General features: G+C 44.4%; 2 protein-coding genes across 2 annotated transcripts in view; one reads left to right on the forward strand and one right to left on the reverse strand.

Moving 5' to 3' along the window:
* Nucleotides 1-6,252: 6,252 nt before the first annotated feature.
* The window catches only part of LOC101770707 (BTB/POZ and MATH domain-containing protein 2), a 111,270-nt gene continuing 96,296 nt past the window's right edge, over nt 6,253-21,226 (reverse strand). The window contains exon 2 of the mRNA XM_014805803.1: nt 6,253-6,476. Coding sequence (XP_014661289.1) covers nt 6,253-6,476 — 224 coding nt within the window. The remainder of the gene's footprint in view (nt 6,477-21,226) is intronic.
* Nucleotides 14,031-16,850, forward strand: LOC101770535. The gene is made up of 2 exons (XM_004983006.4): nt 14,031-16,510; nt 16,737-16,850. Exon 1 carries the CDS (start codon nt 14,284-14,286, stop codon nt 14,707-14,709), a length of 426 nt encoding a protein of 141 aa, XP_004983063.1. The 5' UTR covers nt 14,031-14,283; the 3' UTR covers nt 14,710-16,510; nt 16,737-16,850.

The following is a 21,226-nucleotide window of genomic DNA, read 5'->3' on the forward strand; positions in this document are numbered from 1 at the left end:
GTTTCGCCGTTTAGCCTCCACTTTTATTATATGGGTTTTGTAAATAGTCTATGTTTAATACTTCTAATTAGTATCTAAACATTCGATGTGACACATGCTAAAAATAAGCAAATGAAACCAAACGCCCCTCTAAGACAATCCAAATCCAACTTATCCGTGGCTTCCTCCAAAAGATCAAAAAGTTCAATTGACTTTGAACACTTCAATGCAATAGATGTTGCCTTCCGTGAGATACGTGCGGCATGTGTACTTTCCTCCTCATATCCTTGTTTCTGAATATAAAATCCTCTCTTTGCATATTTTGTCCATCTGTGTTGGATATATTGCGAAGGCAAAATGAAAACATCGTTGACATTGAAAACTTTGAAGCATGCTTGCACAATATACCTATCAGATATGAATGCCATGTTTCATAAATTTGTATCAGATATGAATGCCATGTTTCATAAATTTGTATTAGATGTTGTATTATTACAATTTCAAATTTGAATATATATACGTACCTATGGATTCGTACTTCCTGCAAGCACATGTAATGGTACTGTCTGCTTTGTTGAATATGATAGTTGCTCCATAATCAGAATGCATATGCATAACCGTATATGTTAGAATTGACCCTTCGGCTTGCAACAACTTACAAGAGAATGAAAATTGTTTGCTAAATTCTTCCTCAAACTCTTTATGCATCCTCCCTGTATATGACTCAACTGCTTTCTTCAACAGAAGAATATGAGTAACTGGGCTCTTTCGACATGAATTAAAATCTTCATCCAACTTATTATTATGAAGAGTACTGGAAACCTTCTCACATTCTTCAAGAAGTTCCGAAAGACCCAGTTTTCTACAAAATCTTTTGTTAAATACATTATTCATACCTTCGCTCCTTTGGGTCGAGTTCATATCAGCTGTAAATGAGTCACGATACACAGCAGCCCATTTTGCCCTCAAATCATATAGGTTTGCCATCCATTTGTTGTCCTCAAGGTTGTAGTCACATAATAACTCATCCCACTTCTTTTTAAGTAAAACTCTGATCTGTCTTCATAGACACATCTCTTAAAATCAGGTAGAAACTTGTCAGGATGCTTTTGAATTACATGGCTGAAATGTTTAGCAACATTAAGGTAAATATGCCATAAACAGAGGCGATGACCTGTGTTTGGAAATACATAAGCAATTGCTCCTGCCATGACCGCGTCTTGATGAGTGAAGATTGTGCTAGGATGTTTGCCTGACATTGCTCTTAGAAAGGTTTCAAATAGCCAAACAAATGATGGTATAGTCTCGTCAAATAACAGTGCAGCCTCAAAAATGATAGTCTGCTTGTGATGGTTGGTTCTAAGGAATGGAGCAAAAGGCATTTCAAACTTATTAGTCTGAAACGTTGTGTCAAATGACACAACATCACCAAAACATGTGTAATCCATGATAGATTGGCCGTCTGCCCAAAAGAAATTAGCTATCCGACCATCTTTCTTCTCTATTTGCATGGCATAAAAAAAAGTTGGATCCTCTATCTGCTTACGCTTCAAGTATTCCAATAGTGTTTGTGCATCATTGGATTCTAAGTACTTCTTGCGCTCATGGCCAATCTCATTGTTGCAATCCATCCGTGAGAATGGCACTTTGTCGGCTCCTCCATAAAACTCCTTCATAAACTCAAAAACCTGGGCTGGCTTCATCCCGGATTGCCTCATCTGCCCAATTAGCTTCATGTCCACTTCTTGAACACTTCATTGGGACCTCAGCTTGTCCCTTTTATTTGGACTAGCAAGGTAATGGTTGTGATCAAGTATAACCTTTTTCACCGTCCAAATCCCCTCTTTACTAATACTAAACTGAACACGAGCACCACAATCCGTCCTTGTAGTGTGCCTTGATGACTCAGTTTCTCGATGACCTTCGTTACTGCAAACCAAATACTTCTGACGTAGAGTCCCATCTCCTCGTCGCTTTGTATGGCTCTTTCTAATACTAAACCCAATCTTACCGGCATAGGTGTTGTACATCTCATAAGCTTTATCCTCTGATTCGAAAGCCATTCCAACTTCAGGAACAATCATAGGTTGCACAACTTCATCAGCCATCTCTTGTACATTAAGTCAAGAATTAATGTGACTTACCTTTGCGATATGAAAAATTACGCTCTCAATTAAACAAATTATTTGTAATTTAGTTACCTTATCTTGTGCTTCATCTGCTATTTCTTCGGGTATCATGCAACAAACTCTAATGTTATTGTCGGAGTAGTTCTGTGCAATCTAGCATATATATGGTCACAAATCAGTGGAGCTGGAGGTCATGTAACACGGTCAAACACATACGTGAAAACTCATGATGACCAAAGAATGTGAAAAAAATATGTACCTGCGTTGGCTACATTCCGTTGTATGTTAGGGTAGGCACAGACGACACCGTAAGCAATGAGTCGAGAACGTTGTCCTTCTCCTAGCTTCCTACTGCCATTGCAACTGTGATATGTGGGGAGGCTTCTCCTGTCGTGGAATGCAGATTGGTATCCTCCTGGCCTCCTTCTCCCATGACGGCTGCTACGGCTGCGATGCTCGTCGAAGATTTCTATGGCGGCTGTCCTCCTATGCCACGATCTAGGATCGCACAAGGACGTCTTCTCCTGACCTAGGCTACGGCGCCGGAAAACGGTGGTAGCGTCGGCGGCACACAAGGGATGTGGTGGCAGACAACGAATGGATTCTCAAGCGGAGGTTTTGACGAGAGGCGGGCGGTTATCATCTAGCGGAGGTTTTAACGTGGGCGGACGACGGTTTCTGTTTCTCATCTAGCGTTGGTTTCTATTTCGCATCTGGTTTTGACGATGAGCCAAGCGAGCGAGCTAGCGACGGAGCTAGCGATTGAACGAGCGAGCCGAGTGAGCTAGCAGCCCAGGCGTTCCCACGCGACTGAGCCGAGCACGCACTTTCATTCCCAGCGGAGTTCCCTCGCACGATCGCGGTGGACACCCATGCGGCAGAAATCGGGAGGGAGGCCGCATAAGAGAAGTATGCGGACGGTCCTCACCCAATTTTTTTCCGCGTGGATGGGCCGCTTCTGGTGCCTGTCTGACTTCCGTTCAGCCCAGACCTGCGGACGGTCCTCACCCAATTTTTTTCCGCGTGGATGGGCCGCTTCTGGTGCCTGTCTGACTTCCGTTCAGCCCAGACCTCGCCGCCGGCCGCCGGGCAAACGGCAATGAGATGCAAGAAGACAGTTACTTGGTAAAATTTGATAAAAAAAAAACTCTCTCCGTTAAGCGACCATCCATTTGGATGTTTTAACATTCCAAACAATGGAGTTATCATCGCAAATATGGGCTTCGCAAAATCATCATTGAATCATTTCCTCATTTTAGTGATTTCTTTTCCATTTTCCTCATTTTAGTGGTGATTTTGCAAAACTCATGTTTACAATGGCAATTTTACAAAGCCCATCATGTAGGACAGTAAAAATTCAAATTTGTCATCCTTACTGGTGCAAGCGACAAGGATAATGTGGTCTGATGCTGAGCGAGTGAGCAATCTCCAATTTTAGAGACCAGAGCCATTCCTGTAGTTTCAGCATGAGATTGTGCACTAGAAAGATTTAGCAAAAGAAAACCTTTTCAAGTCAAATGCCCAGCAAACAGTCTAGAAAACTAATTCGCTCATTTCATGGCGGGGCCAATTATCTCATTTGACCATTGTTGTAAAAAGTAAAACACTACTCCAAGGACTCAATCCTGATGGATTAGGAGCTCACCCACAAGAGAAGGTCACCTGAGTCAAGGCATCAGTTGTCCGAAAACTGGTAGCACAGAGTGTCAAAAGAAACAAAAGGTAACGCTTCAAAGATTTCTAAAGGTCACCTGAGTTTGCACCTGATTTGTAACTTGTAAGGAGGGTTCTGCTTTAGCTCGCGAAAGTAACACAAACATGAAGAACACAAGCACAGTAAAGATATTCTATCGACAATACCAGAAACAGCAGTTTAGTTGAACTAGACAGGGGTATCAGTATTAGACTTCACTTTAATATTTTTCATGGTGACACTTCAGTTCAGTTATGTTTGCAACACCAATTTTGGTAAGTATAATTCCTCCAAAAATCCCCTCCAGGTCCTCCAGTCGAATTTCCAACAAGCAATGTACTTATCCGAGGACAAACATTTAGTTCGCCCTCCAGATCACAACTGCGTTTTACTAGAAATCTTTCACAATTTATATTCACAAATCAGCTTCCACCTCTCAAGTTATAATTGTTTGGCTGCAGAGTGATGTTATGAAACAGACAGTATACAAACACATATCTTTCCATATCCTCCTGAGCCAACTGACCATAGCTATACCTGACAAGCTTGCACACCATGCTGACAAGATGAAGAAAGTATGAATCTATGATGATCAGCAGAGAATAATAACACAGTTTGGTTCAATCTTATATTCGGCTCCAATTCAGCAGAAAGCTGGTGTTTTAGTCGAAGTCAATCCATGCACCAGAACTGGTATACAATTTGTTATAAAATTAATCAACACGTGAGGTTAGCACATTACGACTTCTAGTATTGCCGGTAAAAGTTCAGATGGTAACAAATAAAATGTTGTTGAATCAAAGATGATAACAAATGAAATATTGTTGAATCAAATTAACTGTGGTGTGAAATAAACACATATAAGCAGATAAGGCAGATGACAATAAAAATGATATTGTAAATACGAAAAAAGCATATCATGACTCGTTGGTAATATATACAGCAAAGTTTTCATGTAGAAACAATGGCACAAGAGTGCCTTTAGTTGGCAATTAAATAACATGTAGCAATAAATTCTTGGAAACTACAGACTTACAAAAGCAACGGCCTGCTATGCATCAATTAGCTAGAGAATATTATTTTATCTGAAGGAAAATGGCAAGAGCTCTGCCTCTCAATTAAGAAGGAAAGAGAGTTCATATGTACACAAGGCCCTCATGGATCGCAAACGAGTAGAAGAACAATCAAGGAACTAAGTGATCATGGTGTATGCCCTTCTGTACTGCCCCAAACATTCTTTTATTCTAGAGAAAAATAGTGATACGTCAAGACACAGACACGGATGACTACGAGTACTAGGATTGCTGAAAATTTTCGCTTTATATAACCATCACCTTTAGTAGCAAGAATAAACTTTGCAAATCTTCTATACATAAGCCTTTATCCTACTTACCCTGAATGACACATTGTACTGAACAAAGCACTCCCCACATAGCAAAATAAAAGTTAAACTAATGTCAGAAAAAACTGAAATCAATGTGCAATTTTGTAAATGAACTAATTCACATTAGCAAAAATGTTTCTTGAGCAAGCTTGGTCGTTAACTTCTTCACAAGAGCAGGGCAGCTTTTAGCAGATGCTCAAAGGAAGTTCCACAAAATTCATGTACATATGCTGCTCAATTTGTGAAATGAGACAGTAATGACGCATAAACAACACAAAAGCAAATAACAAATAGTCTGTAAACAACTTCTAGGTGTATGTCCAGTGCGCTAAACGCATGCTAAGTGAGCTGGAGACTAGATGAAGTGGATAACCAGTTTTACATGTGGTTAGCAAAGGAACTTTTGCGGCACTCCTGATTTGACACAATCTTGTCTATCAAAAGACTCCAACTGTTCATGCAGATAACAAGTGGTAAAAATTCATGGTTTCATGAAAACCTTGGACTGATGGACCTATTAAAACACTAGCATGATATGCATTTATTTGCTAGAAAAGATAGTAATATATCATGAGATAAACAGGTGCTAGGACTATAGAGTAATTCAACTAACCTCTGTATAACTGTCAATTCATCCAAGTATGAATAACTTTCCAAATCTTTCATACGAAGTCCATCAGCAGTGACTGAAATGAGTTCCTAGTACTCCCTGAATGTCCATGAACCTTTGTACTGAACTGAAGATGCATGCAACATGAATTTGAATTGGCTGCCAGCATCGTACGAAGGAACAATTGGCTAACTTTGATGGTAGTACTAGGCATGCAGGATTATAACTAAAGTAGCTGCATGTGGCATTAGAATAATTGTTCCTTACATCATGGCTAGAATTTACCCACAAAGTATACGTCCACTGAACTAAAAACAAGCCGAGGTACATCGCATACTTTTGACGACGAGACTATACACATATAACAAACTAAAGTAGTACTTGATAGCTTAGGCTTATCCACTAACGTTTTTCTGGGTAATTCCAATATTGTCACTGCCAAAACATAGGCTCATGCTCATAACTTTCTTCTCTTGCACAATCGGGTAGCAAGGTTGGACATTAACTCCTTCACAAGAGCAGGGCAGCTTTTAGTTAGATGCTCAAAGCCATCGGTTACCATGACAGCGGCCTCCGGTGCATCAGGAGATGTCACGAACTCAATGCAAGCCTCCTTCAGTCCCTGGCAGTCGTGCTGTTCCGCCAATACAAGTGTGGTTGCGGCAGTGCTCACTTCTAGATCATTGCTGAGGAACTGGCCTTCAGTACTGGCTCTAAACCCCCCTTTACTACCGGCTGTGCAACCGGTACTTCTATATCGGTGCTAAAGGAGGTCCTTTAGTACCGGATCAAATAACCGGTACTAAAAGGTATGTATTAGTACCAGTTGGGGAGACCAACCAGTACTAATCCATTTTTTCCCAAAAAATAATGAAAAAAAATATGCGTGTGTCACAAGTCACGCGTAATATGCACGTGCGCAGTCCGTGAGGATTCAAACCCACGACCTCCATCCTCGCGTGATCCTTCCTTACCAGTCTACCTACACAGTACGTGTGATGAATGTAGATATACTTTATTTTTGAAGTAAACTCGTGGAAAGACCTTTAGTACTGGGTCCTACCACCACCCAGTACTAAAAGTGATCATTTTGTACCGGGTGGTGTTATAACCCGGTACTGGCACTAAAAGTGATCCTTTAGTACCGGGTGGTGTTATTATCCAGTACTAAAAGTTCTAGGAGCATTAGTACCGGGTCGTACCTTTCAGTACCGGGTGGTGTTACGACCCGATACTAAAAGACCTCCGAGGACCCCCCCAATTTTGGACCCCGTACTAATGCTAACATTAGTACCGGATAAAAAGCAACCGGTACTAAGGTAGAGGATGAATGCTCATATTTCTAGTAGTGGATGGTGACAGGCCCTTTAGCACTCTCTTCAAGGGGAGAGGAAGATGGATATGTAATCAGTGTAAGGGGGCGCTCGCCATTAGGGTAGTACCAGAGCCGCTAGGAGCGACCTCCAACCCTGAAAGGACAAGACTTGATGCCCTCGCCATTGGGTAGCTCTTCCTTGGTGCGCGAGTAGGCTTCGATGTGCAGGACATGGTGCCCGGTGACTGTGCCAGCAACGATGGCCAAGGCGGAGCCGGGATCGGCGACATCAGCGGCACCAGATCCGGGAGGCAACATGGCAGTGGCGATGCGGGATTGGGATGCGAGAGGTGGAGCGGCGGCTGAGCGAGGCGGCAAGGGTTTTGGGTTGGCGACGAGCGGATGGATGGGGAAAGCGAGAGAAACGGCGTTGAAGAGGCGGTGCCTGGGCCCTTGTGGGTCGGCCGAAGAAGTTGCCCGTGAGATGTCAACAGTTTTTATTTCACGAAGGGTGTATTTGGTTGAGCCCGAGGACCAGCAGCACGAGCCGGAACTCCCGGAAGGCTTTGAAGACGGCAAGTCCAATCTCACCCTTTGATGCATACTTAATACCTAGTTTTTCAAACACAACCTATTGGCCTGTTTTATAAAATGCATATTATTTTATTGCAAGATATGGTTGGATAGCCACCCCTTGATTGTTATGAACATTCCTTGTTATCCTATGGTTGCCTCTAAATATGATCCGCTCTATTTAGGCGATAACCACCGCTAGAATGCTTAGGAAATTGCTACTCGACTACAATCATTATTACAATGGTTTATTCGGAAAATAAATATGTGTGTGTGTGCAATTGCGAAAATGGTTTTCCGGGTTCAGAGGAAAGGAATGTGTAGACGAGATAGATGGGTGTTTCTTGTGTGAAATACCAGGATGTTGTGCTCGTACCTTAGTGGTTGAGCAATGTCAGGAGATATCCATCTTGTCATGGTTAAGGACCGAGTTGATGTGTCATCTTGCCTAATTCCACCATCGTGCAACCACTCGACCGTTGTATGGGCAACGGCTTAGCATAAATCCCACTAGCTAAACTGTTAGTCTTCAGGGGTGCTGGTGAGCAACGGGAGCCCATGGAAAAGGAGTAAGATCTTGGTAACTTAGGTCCCGGTTACAGTCTCGTGGATGAGCCGTGAACCCCTTGGGTGCTTCCGTAAGGGCTAGCCAGTCTTAGCTTAGGTGGGTAATGGCTTTGTTAGGATCCGCACCGGCACTAAGGTGATCGTGCTACGGTACCCTACTTGTGGGAAAAGTGTACAACCTCTGTAGAGTTAAAACCTATCCGGGTAGCTGTGTCCATGGTATTGGACGAGTTACGGCTTGGTCACATAACTAGTACTTGGGCATGGATGTCGTGTGTGTGTGTGTGTTGGATTTTGGAAGTGTCTGGCAGTTGTGCCGTGAGCTATGGCGGACGGGGAGTCCGATAGCGATAAAACTTGGATCCTATTGGGTAAGATCAACCCCACTTAATGTTTCGGTTACTAAAGAAAAGCTTTACGAAAACTTGTTTGAAAACGAGCCCATGCATGTGTTGAAAATCTAGCTTTATTACAAATAAACCCTAGCCTATCCTTGATATATCCTGTGCATATACTTGCTTGTATCCCCCTCCATGGATGGGGTTGGACTTGTTGAGTACGTTCGTACTCATCCTTGCTTTGTTACTACAGAGGAAGACCCGGACTTCATCACCGAAGACCTTGAGTGGAGGTTGTGTCCGCACCCAACGCTGCCTGTGGTGTTGGCCTTTCCAAGATGCTGCTGCTGCTGCCGTGTAGTCCCGAGTGCTGTCTTTTGGCAGTCACGCTGTTGTTTATTTACTTCTTATCGCTGCGTGGCTCTCACGCCCTCTCCCTCGAGAGTTGTACGGTAACTGAATTATCTATCGAATAAATGTGTTATCAGCCTCCTGGGACTAATATTTGTAGCACATTTAGTCTCTACTTGTGTGGGGACACTTCATTACAGGGGTACTAGATATCATCTTAATGAGTTTGGTGGTAGAAATTACCCAACCAATCCAAGGGAGCTGTTCAATTTGAGGCATTCTAGTCTGCGTGTTACGGTTGAAAGGGCTTTTGGGGCTTTAAAAAATAGATTTCGCATTATTGACAACAAACCTTTTCATCCATTCAAGACACAAGTGAAGTTGGTCCTTGCTTGTTACATTTTACATAATTGGATTCTGGGACATGGACGTGATGAGGTTATTCCTCTTGAGTCCACATGGGAGCCTAATTCTGTTAATGGCCATGGGTCCCTGTTGATGACAATGCAGCTTGGGCTTCTGTTAGAGATGAATGGGCTAATCAAATGTGGGCTAGTAGGGGTAATGCACATTTGTAGACATTGGATAACTTTGCTAGGGTGTTGTAATGTTTCTGTTCCCTTTGTGCCTTCAAACATTGGACAACTATGCTATGATGTTATTAGCCAACCAATTGAACTACAATCAATGGACAAGTGTGCAGTGATGATATGTGCATTCTGTTAATTTTCATGAGGCTTTGGGCTATATGCAATGATGATATGTGCATTCTGTTAATTTTCATGAGGCTTTGGGCTATATGCAATGATGATATGTGCATTATGTTTCTATATGCATTGTTGTATAGTTATTGCACATACATGAGGCATTGGGTTGTATGCAATGATGTTTTACTAGTTCCTGAGGCAATGGGCAACATGCAATGATGTTTACTAGGACATGGCACAAATGAATGGTCAGTTTGACCTGGTGGAGGAACTTGAGGCTGCTGAGGTTGTTGCCCAAGCTGCCATCCATGCTGGTGGCCAGGCTGCACCTCAAGCTGCTGGCCAGGCTGCCGCAGCTGCTGGAGGTCTGGCTGCAGGTGTTGGTGGTGCTAGGCAGCAATCCAGAGCTGCTATGAGGTGGACTAATGTGATGTCTGCATTTGTGCTTCGCCGCTTCTGTCAACTAATCTCTATTGGTGTGAGAACTGACAAGGGGTTCAAGGAAGTGCACTTGAACCAAGTTGCCAAGAGTGTCAATGAGTTCTCAGGGCTTGAGATCACAGAGACTCAAGTCTACAACCATTTGAGGAAGTGGAGACAGAGGTGGGTCAGGGTGATCAAACTAAGAGAACTGAGTGGTGCACTGTGGGATGATGACAACTTCATGATCACTTTGGAGGATGAGCACTACAAGGGCCATATGTAGGTAATCTTATGTTTACTACCTCATCTGTTTTGTAAGATACCCAAAATCTGAGCATATACTGATGATGTGTTGTTTGGATTTCAGGCACACCCAAAGGATGCTGAACTATTGAACAAGCCCATTGAGAACTACCAGCAGATGGAGGTGATCTTTGGGCATGGGTTGGCAACAGGGAAATTTGCTATGGGATCCAGTGAACCTTTGGGGTCCCCTTCTGACTTTGCAGATTCAGAGAATAACCATATCAAGCTGGATGATATGGCAGGGAAGTGTCAACCTGCTGGTCCTCTTGGTTAGGAAGCAGGGAACAAGAGGAAGAGGTCCATGCTTAGTGAGGGGGATATTTTGGTGATGACTGGGATGACTGATGCTGTCAACAATGTTGCCAATACCATTATTCAGACCAAGGTAGAGGATGTGCACCCTGATCTATATGATGCTATCATGTTCATGCCTGGTTTCACTGATGAAGAACTAATGGCTGCCTATGAACACCTTCTTGGCAACAAGGTTTATGGTGCTGCTTTTGTCAAGATGAATGGTTCTCACAGGGTGCTGTGGTTGAGGACCTACTTGGCAAAGCACTTCTACATGCAGTGAGGCTCTTGTGCAGAGACCTACTTTTGTGTAGTGACTATTCTTTTGTGCAGTGACTGCTGATCAGATGGTGGCTTTTTTTTTGCATGAGCCTCCAGGTCCACTCTTTCATTCTTTTGTGCAGTCAGGCTGACCCTCTTCTGTTGGTAGCCTCCTGGTAGCTGATTAGTGACTGAACATTGATTCATCAGATGTGATGACTGACTGACTGGTGATGACTGAGCATATGCCCATTGCCAATGATGCTGCTGTGTTGATGAATTAGCATATGCGCATTGCCAATGATGTTGCTGTTGCTTTATTGTTATTTTCATTCTGAGCATATGCCTATTGCCAATGATGCTGTTGTTGCTTGTTGCTTTCATGTCATTGCCTGTCTAAGCATATGGCTCCTGATTTCTGCAGTTATTTGTTGTGTTGTTCTAATGTTACTGTGACCATATGCCCAATGCCAATGATAAGTTCATTCATGTTGCACTCATTTATATACATTCTGTCCTAATTGCTATCATTTTGCTACCTACTTACATATAATTCAGAATATGAGCTTATGCCCTTTGAAACTGATCAGTACATTCCTGATTCAGTTATTTATCTCAATTATGTCCTAAATCCTGTCATTTTGCAACATGATTTCATCTAATTCATAATCTGTGCTAAATTCTGTCATTTTGCTATATGCTTTCATCTGTTCCTGAATCTGAGCATTAGCCCTTTGCCAATGATATGTGCATTTCTATTTTCTGAATCTGAGCAGTTCTTGTCAGGTTATTTGTAAGGCCAATGATACTTTGTTCTGTGCTAATTTCTGTCATTTTGCTATATGCTTTCATCTGTTCCTGAATCTAAGCATTAGCCCTTTGCCAATGATATGTCATTTCTGTTTTCTGAATCTGAGCAGTTCTTGTCAGGTTATTTGTAAGGCCAATGATACTTTGTTTTATCTATTTTTGTAGAACACATGGCTTGGTACGTTATCAGTGTTGGTTGTCAAACTGGAGTGTACTCTACCTGGGAGGCTTGCCATGATCAGGTGAATGGATTCAAGGGAGCATGCTACAAGAAGTACAAGACCAAAGACGAAACGATGTAAGCTTTTCATGGTGCAAAATTTGAACCTACAGAGCTATCGGCGCAACCTCGACCTATTATGAAGAATGCTCAATGGGACTGTAAATATATGTTAATGTTGTTAGATGCTTTAATTATCTTAGTTCAAGCTGTAATAATTGTGGTTTTAGTTTCAAAGTCTAAATAATTTTAGTTTAGTTACAAACTCTAGTTTCCTCAAAAACTATGTTCGGCCAGGTAACTTCACCTGCTCAATGCAAGTGGTGATTGGAACCGCCTCTATGCAACCAACCAAACAGCGTCTGATTTTTAAATTCCGGGTTCGTACGTGCAACCAATCACCGTATCTTCGCAGCCTAGTTTAACTCAAACGACAACCAAACACGACCCCTTTGCATCCCCAGATCCTGGTTCCGGCTGGCCTGGTTCCCTGGTGCGAGCCAGGCTCCTCAGGGAAGAGAACCAATCACACCCATAATTTCTCTCCTTGATCATTCGTTTCTTTTGTGATCTGGAACTTTAAAATGTACTGTAGGCAATCATCTTGCTGCCTTCATACCATATTGAACCGTACTTTGATTCTGTTCATGTCAGATTTTGTTCTAGAGAACCTGAGGCCTTGTTTAGTTGCCCGATTTTGGATAACCAAAATCACTACGTCAGCATTATAGCATACTGTATAGTTTCATTTGTATTTGTGAATTATTGTCCAAATATTGACTAATTAGGCTCAAAAGATTCATCTCACAAAGTACAACCAAACTGTACAATTAGTTTTTGATTTCGTCTACATTCAGTACTCCATGCATGTACCGTAAGTTTCATGTGATGGAGAATCTTCTTTTTGCATAGTGCCAAAGTTGGAATTTTGGGGTAACTAAACAGGGCCTGAGTTGCGCGTGAGTTGGTGATTCCAGGCTAGGGAGCTGCGAATTTGTGATCGGCGGAGAGCGCCAGGTTGGTGAAAAGAATTAACTTTTGTTTGGATCCCTCTACGATTGCACAATCCAGCTTTTATAGTCCAGAAAGCTTTCAATCAAACAGGTGGATGGCGCAAACTTTTCTTCAGATTGTTGCAATCCAACAATCACTTGAATCATGCAATCTAGCATAGATCGAAACAATCCGGATTGTGCCATCTAGCATTGATCAAACCATGATGGTGGGCTCCCCTGTCATTGGGAGGGACATAGAGACACAAACAAAACCACGGAACTACGGAAGGAGATATCGAGAACACAGATCGGGAGAAGGCCGGGCATGGCTGGCAGATGTTGTGGATAGCAAGCAGCTGAGGCTAACTGCGGAGGAGGCGGACTGTCCATAGATCTGCAATGCGAAGAGCCTGCCGGCCCCGGTTGCCTGGAGACGCGAGGCGGCATCCAATTTCACGAGCGGCGCAGGACTTCCGTTGACGAGCTGAATCGAGCCTGGATTGAATAGGAGGTAAAGAAGTTGAGATTCAAGTACGGAAGAACGCAATCCAGTGCCTGAGGAACTCGTTTGTGCTACTTGAGGTTCGCCACTGCCGAGATTGCCGCTCGATTCGGTGCCGACCTCATATGGGTGCTGATTTTTTTGCCAATATTCAGTTTGCCAGGATTTTCACAAGTTGCCGCTGGCAGGCCAGCTTGCTTGCGCAGGAGAGCCGATTCAGCTCGCCTGCGCTGGCAAGGAAAACCTTGCTGGCCCGAGCAAGCTTGCTCAGCAAAGCAAGTTTTTTCTGCAGTACCAAACAGCAAACCTTGCTGGGCAAGGTGAGGCAAGGCAAAACAAGAGTTTCAAACGTGCCCTCAGCCTCTCTGGAATGTTTGGCCAAATTATGGGTAATTCAATTTCGATGGGAAATTTTTTTTAATGCCGAACTTTACGGTGGTGAAAAACTTTGAAAAATTTTTATTGGTCAATTGACCGTTCTTATCCATTACCGTCCTATAGACTCGTAGTACATTCGGTCGCACACAGACCGACTCCGACTCGGTCCGGCTCGTCCACCTGGCTCCGGCTGGCGCGTCCGTGCGTGAGGGCCACGCGACGCAACCCAACCGACTCGCCCCAAGCCCTAGCGCCGCCTCCCCCTCCCCTCCTCCCACTAAATCAATCCAATCCCCTCGAGCTTTCCATTCCCCGCATCCCGATCTCTCGATCCCTACGCCACCAGAGCTCCGCGCGCGCTTCGCGATCTCTCGATCGATCCGGCTCCCCCGATCCCCCTCGAATCCCCTGCTCGTCGATCTCGCCCCCCTTCCACACCCGCCCTGCGATGGCGCCGCCGCCGCCGGTAACGGAGGAGGAGGACGACGAAGTGGAGGAGCGGCCGTGGCCGCCGCGGATGAAGATGAAGCTGGCTCCCTACGCGATGTACTGCGTCTTCTCCGGCGCGGGGCCCCGGGGGCATATGCTCGGCTGCGCCTACGCCGGGCTCCACTGCGCGCTCCAGTTCGCCAGGTTCCTCTCCCTCTCGCCGGTCGCCGAGGTCGCCGCCCTATGGGGCCCCGTCCTCCGCGTCCTCCAGTGCCTGTGCTACACCGCCACCGCGCTCATCATGTGGGTCTTCATCCGACACCACATGAACGTCGACGGGGTCTACGTCGTCGAGTTCGATCCACCGCCGCAGCTGGCGGCGCCGGCAAGGACGACCGTGGTGGAGCAGCTCCCGCCTCCTCCGCCGGAGATGGACATGTGCTAGGTTCGGTTTGGCCCCGTGAGGTATGTGTTTCCTAACCCGATTGCAGGTGTTGCTTTCCTTGCTCAAGGTACGTGCACTGCCATCCCCTTGCCCTTTTCTTTGATTCAGCATTTGTTACCGCACAAACGTCTTGGATCGTCATACATACATTGCTTAATTGTGCAGCTGCTAGTGTTAGCTTTTCATGTGCACTAGTTTTTCTGTAACAGAGATCTGAAATATTGCGTTTCAAACAGGAAAACCATGGGTTTTATCTAGGTTCCATCTAGAATCTGTGTTGCAGATTGCAATTAGATTGGTTGGCACACATTTCTTTGGTTCAAAATTGTTGCTGCACACGTCTTGGATTGTCTTATTGCTTAATTGTGCACATGTGCATCGGTATTTCTGTAACTGAGATCTGAAATATTGCGTTTCAATGGAAGAGATCTGGATTTTAGGTTCCATATAGTTACCATCAAAGATGGCAGTTAGATGGTTTGGCACAGATTTCTTTGCTTATGCGATTGGATCTAATCTGTTTCCATTTAGTTAGTACCTCAGTAAGTACGACGTGAAAGGTGAAACATGATCAATGTGCTGTTTTGGGCTGTATTCTGTTTTTAATTCTTACAAGCTTTTGTCAAAAGATGCTGAATTACTGCAATCAAAACCTGTTGGCACAATGCTGAAATCATTTTGAGTTTTCAAAAGAAATTGTTTTAACAAAATGTTTAATATCCTGGCCACTAAACTATTAGTTCATCTATTGATAAAGTAACATCTTGGATCGATCCTTTGGTGGCCATGAGTGTGGTGTGATGCCATGGAAAGTTAAAACCATGTTATATTTTTACTGTTACACAGTTTTCTTTGACAAATAGCAGTTATGATTGTTATCTTTTTTTGTGAAATACATTCTTGTCATAATTGATTGCACGTGCATGAAATAGAAGTTATGATTATCATCTTTTGCTAGCCATTGCTTTCCTAACCCATACTTGAAGTTTATGCTCACTGCAGATTGTCTCCTTTGTTCCAGGTATGTGCACTTCCCTTTTCTGCTTGAGTTACGATTTTGTTCTGTTATCAACTGCACAGATACGAATATTAGAATTTTCATACGCAATACATCTTCTGTAATTGATTGGACTACAAACAGATATAGGGTTGAACTCTACCGGTCGATGGACTCAGCATGTCAATTATACTAGTTGGGATATGTTACTAAAAATGAAAACTGAACTATAGTGTATCGGTCCAAATATTTTATATCCTGTAGAGTAACTAGAGATTTTCAAATCTGAAATGGCAATTAGATGGTTTTGGCGGAACTGCCTCTGCCTCTGGTAGATTGAATGAAGTATCGTTCCATTCAGTCTAGTTTCCGGGTAGCTGTGGAACACACTTTTGTGAATTGCAGGTGCAGACTAGTATATCTCCCAAATTTTTGTTAACAGATGCCGATTTACTGTTGGGGATTGGTACTTTGGTTCTGGGTCACTTCGCTTACTGTCTTCGTAGGTTGAAGTTTTTGTTACGAAGACATGCTTGCGTTGTTTCTTATTTGTGCATGATTTTCTCCATTGCAGTGCAACAGAGGTGATGATCTGGCTTCGCCAGCTGAAGCGAGTGCAGTACGAAGTCGCGGAGCCAAGCCTGGAACGTATTGACTGATGACGTACTGCTCGATTCAGACGTCAACGGAGTGAAGCTGGTGCGAGTGCAATACGAAGTCACGAAGCCAAGCCTGGAACATATTGAGTGATGATGTACTGCTCAATTCAGACGCCAATGAAAAGCCGGCGTGAGTGCAACAGAGGTGATTGAATCGAAATTTGAATCAAGTCTTGTTCCATTCAGTCTAGTATCTAGTTCCATGTTAACCATGGAACATACATTTGTGAACTGCATGTGCAGAATGTATTCATTTTCACAAATTTTGTTTACTGATGCTGGGTTACTACAATTTATGAAAAATTACAATTCTGTAAAGATCCCATGGCTTGTGCTTCTCGTCTCTCACCTCCTCTCTGTTGCTTTCTCAGGTGCCTTTATATATGCAGGGGTCCATGACTCTGTAGATGGCACCAATGGCAAGTGTTCTCAGCCGAGAGCTGGGATCCACATTTTGGCCCTTTCTTATGAAAATTTTGTGCGTACAAGTGAGGCCTCACCTTCCTGGCTAGGATTAGAGATCAAGATTAAAGTTATTGTTACGGTTCAAGGTGACTCTTGGATGAGAAATTAGTAGAGGTGGAGCAAGGTCGATGTGGCTGAAGGCAGAAGCCACCGACGCCTCCAGCGTGTCGAGGCGCAGCCCGAACACCACGTCCTTGGCCAGCCAGTTGGCTGCCCGGGGCCACGACGCCATTGCGTGTCAGTCGCATCTTGCCGAGCTGGGCACCGGTCACCTTGGCCTCCGGGCTCCAACTGCCACCGTCGTCGGACGAGTAGCTCCGGAACGCGGTGAAGCGACGCAAGCTGTACACCAGTAGCAGGCGATAGGAGGATGGTGACCGCGGCGGATCGATGCCGTCGTCCTCGCCGTGGTAGTCGTCGGCGGTGAGTACCGTGCACGCGTAGTGCCCGAGGCCGTCCTTGCACGCGGTAAGGCCCTAAGGGGAGGCAGTACGTGCACTTCTTGGCCGGTCATGGTGTTGCAGACGCAAAGCTTGAGGGCCCTGCCGTGCTTGCCGCCGCGCCGGACGTCGACGGCGAGGAGGCCGTTCCTGGAGGCCTCGATGCGGGAGGAGTCGAACAGGCCGCCGTCAACGAGCGTGCTCAGCAACGGCAGCGGCGACGCCCGGATGCTGAGGAACCGGCGCGACGCAGAAGCCCTAGGGACGAAGCGCGGCGCGGCTGCGTCCTGCTGGTGGAATAAGCCGACGGTGAGCGGCGGCAGGAAGTTGCGGCCGGGGCCGGCAGGCCGTCGCGAGGTGCGGCGGATGAAGCAATGATAAATAACAGTTCAAACTAGAACCATCTCAAGCCGTGGCGGATCCAGAAACGGCCTCCACCCCGGGCTAACTAATATAAGGCAACTAGCCATATATTATTAGATATAACATATTTTTCAAAGAGCACAGATAATTATATAATTCTCTAGATTCCAAGTATTCAACCAATAGACTCAAACAATACATAGAACATTGAAGGTAGAAAAGTACCAAATTAAGAGTCTTCCATGATAAAAAAAGAACCATACATGTCTTCATGAATTAACACCACTTCCACTTGTTCCGACGTCCTCAATTCTACATAAAAATTTTCAACATCTCAGCCCTATATAAAGTAAGATAACATTATGTATTGAAATATACTAATATAATATAAGTAAACAACACGCACCTTGAGCTCTTGCTTGGCAAATTCATCTTATGGTTTCTTAAGCCTTGAAAGCGCTTTAGAATTTTTTCATCTTCAATCAACGCAAACAAATCTCGCTCAATATACCACATCATGCTACTATTCAACCAATCATCATTCATTTTATTTCTTCATTCAGTCTTGATAATATTCATAGTAGAGAAGGCTCTTTCAACTGTTGCTGTTGCCACCGGCAAAATCAATGCATGTTCAATGAGACAATACACCAAAGGAAAAGCTATATCTCTTCTAGTCTGAACCATCTTCTCAGCAAGGTTACCAAGATCAATACAAGTGTCAAAATTATCATCATTTCTGGCTTCATCAATGAATATACGAAGGTCACCCGCAAGCTTTATGCAATCATAATCACAGAAGTCATCTTTATAAATCTTAGCAAGCTCAACTAACTTCTGTACTTCAAAGTTGGCAAAAGAATCCCTCGGATCAAGACAAGCAACACATCTCAAGAGTTGAGTTGATCTTTCTAGAAATCGATTGTTTAACTCACAATAAACCTGATCAATCACAACATTGAAAATTCCATGATGAAAATGATGGTAGTAACTCACTAATTTAGCACCACGACATCTCGAACGACCTCTAACTGGTATCATATCTTCCATGTTAGGAATTTCTATGTTGTTGAGGAGGTAAAACTCCTTTACCTCTTCAAAAAGAGCATCCCAACCATTTTCCCTCATTTCATTCATATTTCTCATCACAGAGCCAATTAATCCTATTGCACGAACAATATTTTGATTTTTCTTTTGCAAACATTGTGACAAGTCTTGAGTCATGCCCAGTACTCTGATCATAAGATGTAATATGAACACAAATTCAAATGACTCCATTCTTTGAATCAATCCAGAGGTTGTAGTTTCTTTTCCCCATCAGTTCCATCTTCACTAATATTCTCCAATACCTCTAGTACAGAGGACCACATGATCATAAGACGTGCTAATATTTTGTGATGTGTACCCCACCGTGTATCACCAGGGCTAGCAAGACTAGTTTCTTAGTTTTTCCCTCTCCTAGAAAAAATAGCACTACTATCTAACTGCTCAACAAGCTTATCCTGATGACTTTGAAGAAGTTGATTTTTTCTCTTGCAAGAAGCACTAACAACATTGACGATTGAAGTGACATAATTGAAGAAATCAAAAGTTGAGCCAACTTCAAAAGTTGAGCCACAACATTTGGCTACAGAAACTATCACAAGCTGCAATTGATGAGCAAAACAGTGGATGTAAAAGGTATATGGGTTTTCGTTCAATACCAGTCTTTGTAACCCATGAAATTGTAGATATCCTCTCCTTGCCTCATCCCTAATATCATGATGAAAATCATCAATTGGTTTCCTTTCTCCTAGATCAGCAACTATAGCTCTCATATCAAGTTCAATCCGTGGTGTTTTTTGCTCAACCCGGGTCTCTACACTTTTGGCACTACTCTTTTTAGCATAGTATTTCTCCATTCTAAGTTATGATTATGAAATGTTACAATTGCAAACTAAGACTCAAATACTTCCTGCTCAAATTAATGAAATGAAATATTCATTACTTTGCATAGAAATAGCATAAATAGACTAGCAGTCATGAATTTCTATGTAAAAGGTAGCAGACTAGCAGTCATGGAGCAATTTCAAAAAAAAATGGCATACCGGAGTAATTTCAGCAGGGAGCCGGCTGCCGGCGTGGCCTGGGGCCTAGGGGCGCCGGGCGTGGGCGCGCCGCGCGCGGCAGGCGGGGCGGCGGCCGGCGGGGGCCCAGGGGGTGAGTCGGCGACGGGCCGACGGCGACTCGGTGAGCACCGGGCGGCGCGCGGCCTGCCGGCGGGGGCGCAGGGCCTCGAGTGGAGGCGCGCGGGCGCTAGCTCGGGCTCCCTGCCGGCAGGGGCGCGGCGCGCGGCCGAAGCCCGACGGTGAGTTGGGGCCTGGGGATGTGCCAACGCGGCGCCTGGGCAGCTGCCGGCGGGGGCTAGCTCCTTGCAGACGGGAGGCGGCTGAGTCGGGGGTGGGCGGACGGGTCACGGGAGCAGGCAGGCAGAGCTAGGGTGATGGCCTAGGCCAAATTTTCTTCGGGGTGGGCTAATGGGCCAGAAAGCCTTTTTATGCTATTTTTATGAAGGACTTTCCCACTGCTTGAGCCTCGCCCCGGGCTGCAGACCGGGCAGCCCGGGGCCCAGATCCGCCTCTATCTCAAGTTCTCAACCAAACCGCAAATGAGCCTAGATAATGAAAATTGAGCCTTATAATTTGCTAGAGAATCAATGATACATCAGGACAGAATAAGTGACATGGAGTAGGATCGTTCAGGATTTCACTCACTTGTATGCTACCCTAACTACTTCTTGATGCAAGCATAACCGTGAAATTTTTTCCAAAACTTCTATATTAGCCTGACATCAGCAACCACATTAAACTCTTCTCATTGGATATTACCTTGTCTTGGATCGTGCCTATATCTAAAACTGCATCAAGCTCTGTGCTCAACATGAGATGCACGCACAAAGTTAAAAGTAAAACTAGTGTTGGAAACCTAAAATTGACGTGGTTGCAGGAATAATCAAAGAAATAAGGGACTAAAGCAATCCCTGGTAATAATGTGCACATCTGTAACTGAACTAATCTAATGGTACATATCATTACCATAATTGCTTCATGGTTTGAAGTTCCCTGCAAAGGATATGACTGCCAAACAGAGAAAAGGCAGAAGCAAATTTCCACACTTTTGAGGATGAAAATTACTAGAAATAGTATTTGATTTGTTGGCAGTGGGCACTAGCGCTATGCAAAACCAGTACAATTTGCCTGGACTCGCAGGGAAGCGGTAGAGATGGCGGTTGGTGTTTGTCAGGTTGTGCTGGTTCTCAGGCGAAAGCCATGCTCGGTCTTTGACGGTTGCCGACAACGATGGTGCCATGGTGCATTTCCTTCTTGAAGGCGTTGTCGTGGGAACCTCAAGCTTCGATGACATTTCCAGGTCAAAACTAAAGAACTAATGGTTCGGGTGGCAGCAACATCTTGACGTCGCTTATCTCTTGGGGCGTCGCTTTGGAGTCTTGGGGATGGCGGCACCAGGGTCAGTTTGGTGGGATGGTGGTTCCCAAGTTGGTCCAAGTGTGATTGGTGGAGTTCGTGCTAGAGATCGACTCGGTGCGGTATCTA

Source organism: Setaria italica, chromosome IX (assembly GCF_000263155.2).
Source record: "Setaria italica strain Yugu1 chromosome IX, Setaria_italica_v2.0, whole genome shotgun sequence".
Taxonomy (NCBI): Eukaryota; Viridiplantae; Streptophyta; class Magnoliopsida; order Poales; family Poaceae; genus Setaria; species Setaria italica.

Excerpts from the sequence above, each read along its gene's own strand:
- LOC101770535 (XM_004983006.4), top strand. The coding sequence starts at position 14,284 with ATGGCGCCGCCGCCGCCGGTAACGGAGGAGGAGGACGACGAAGTGGAG.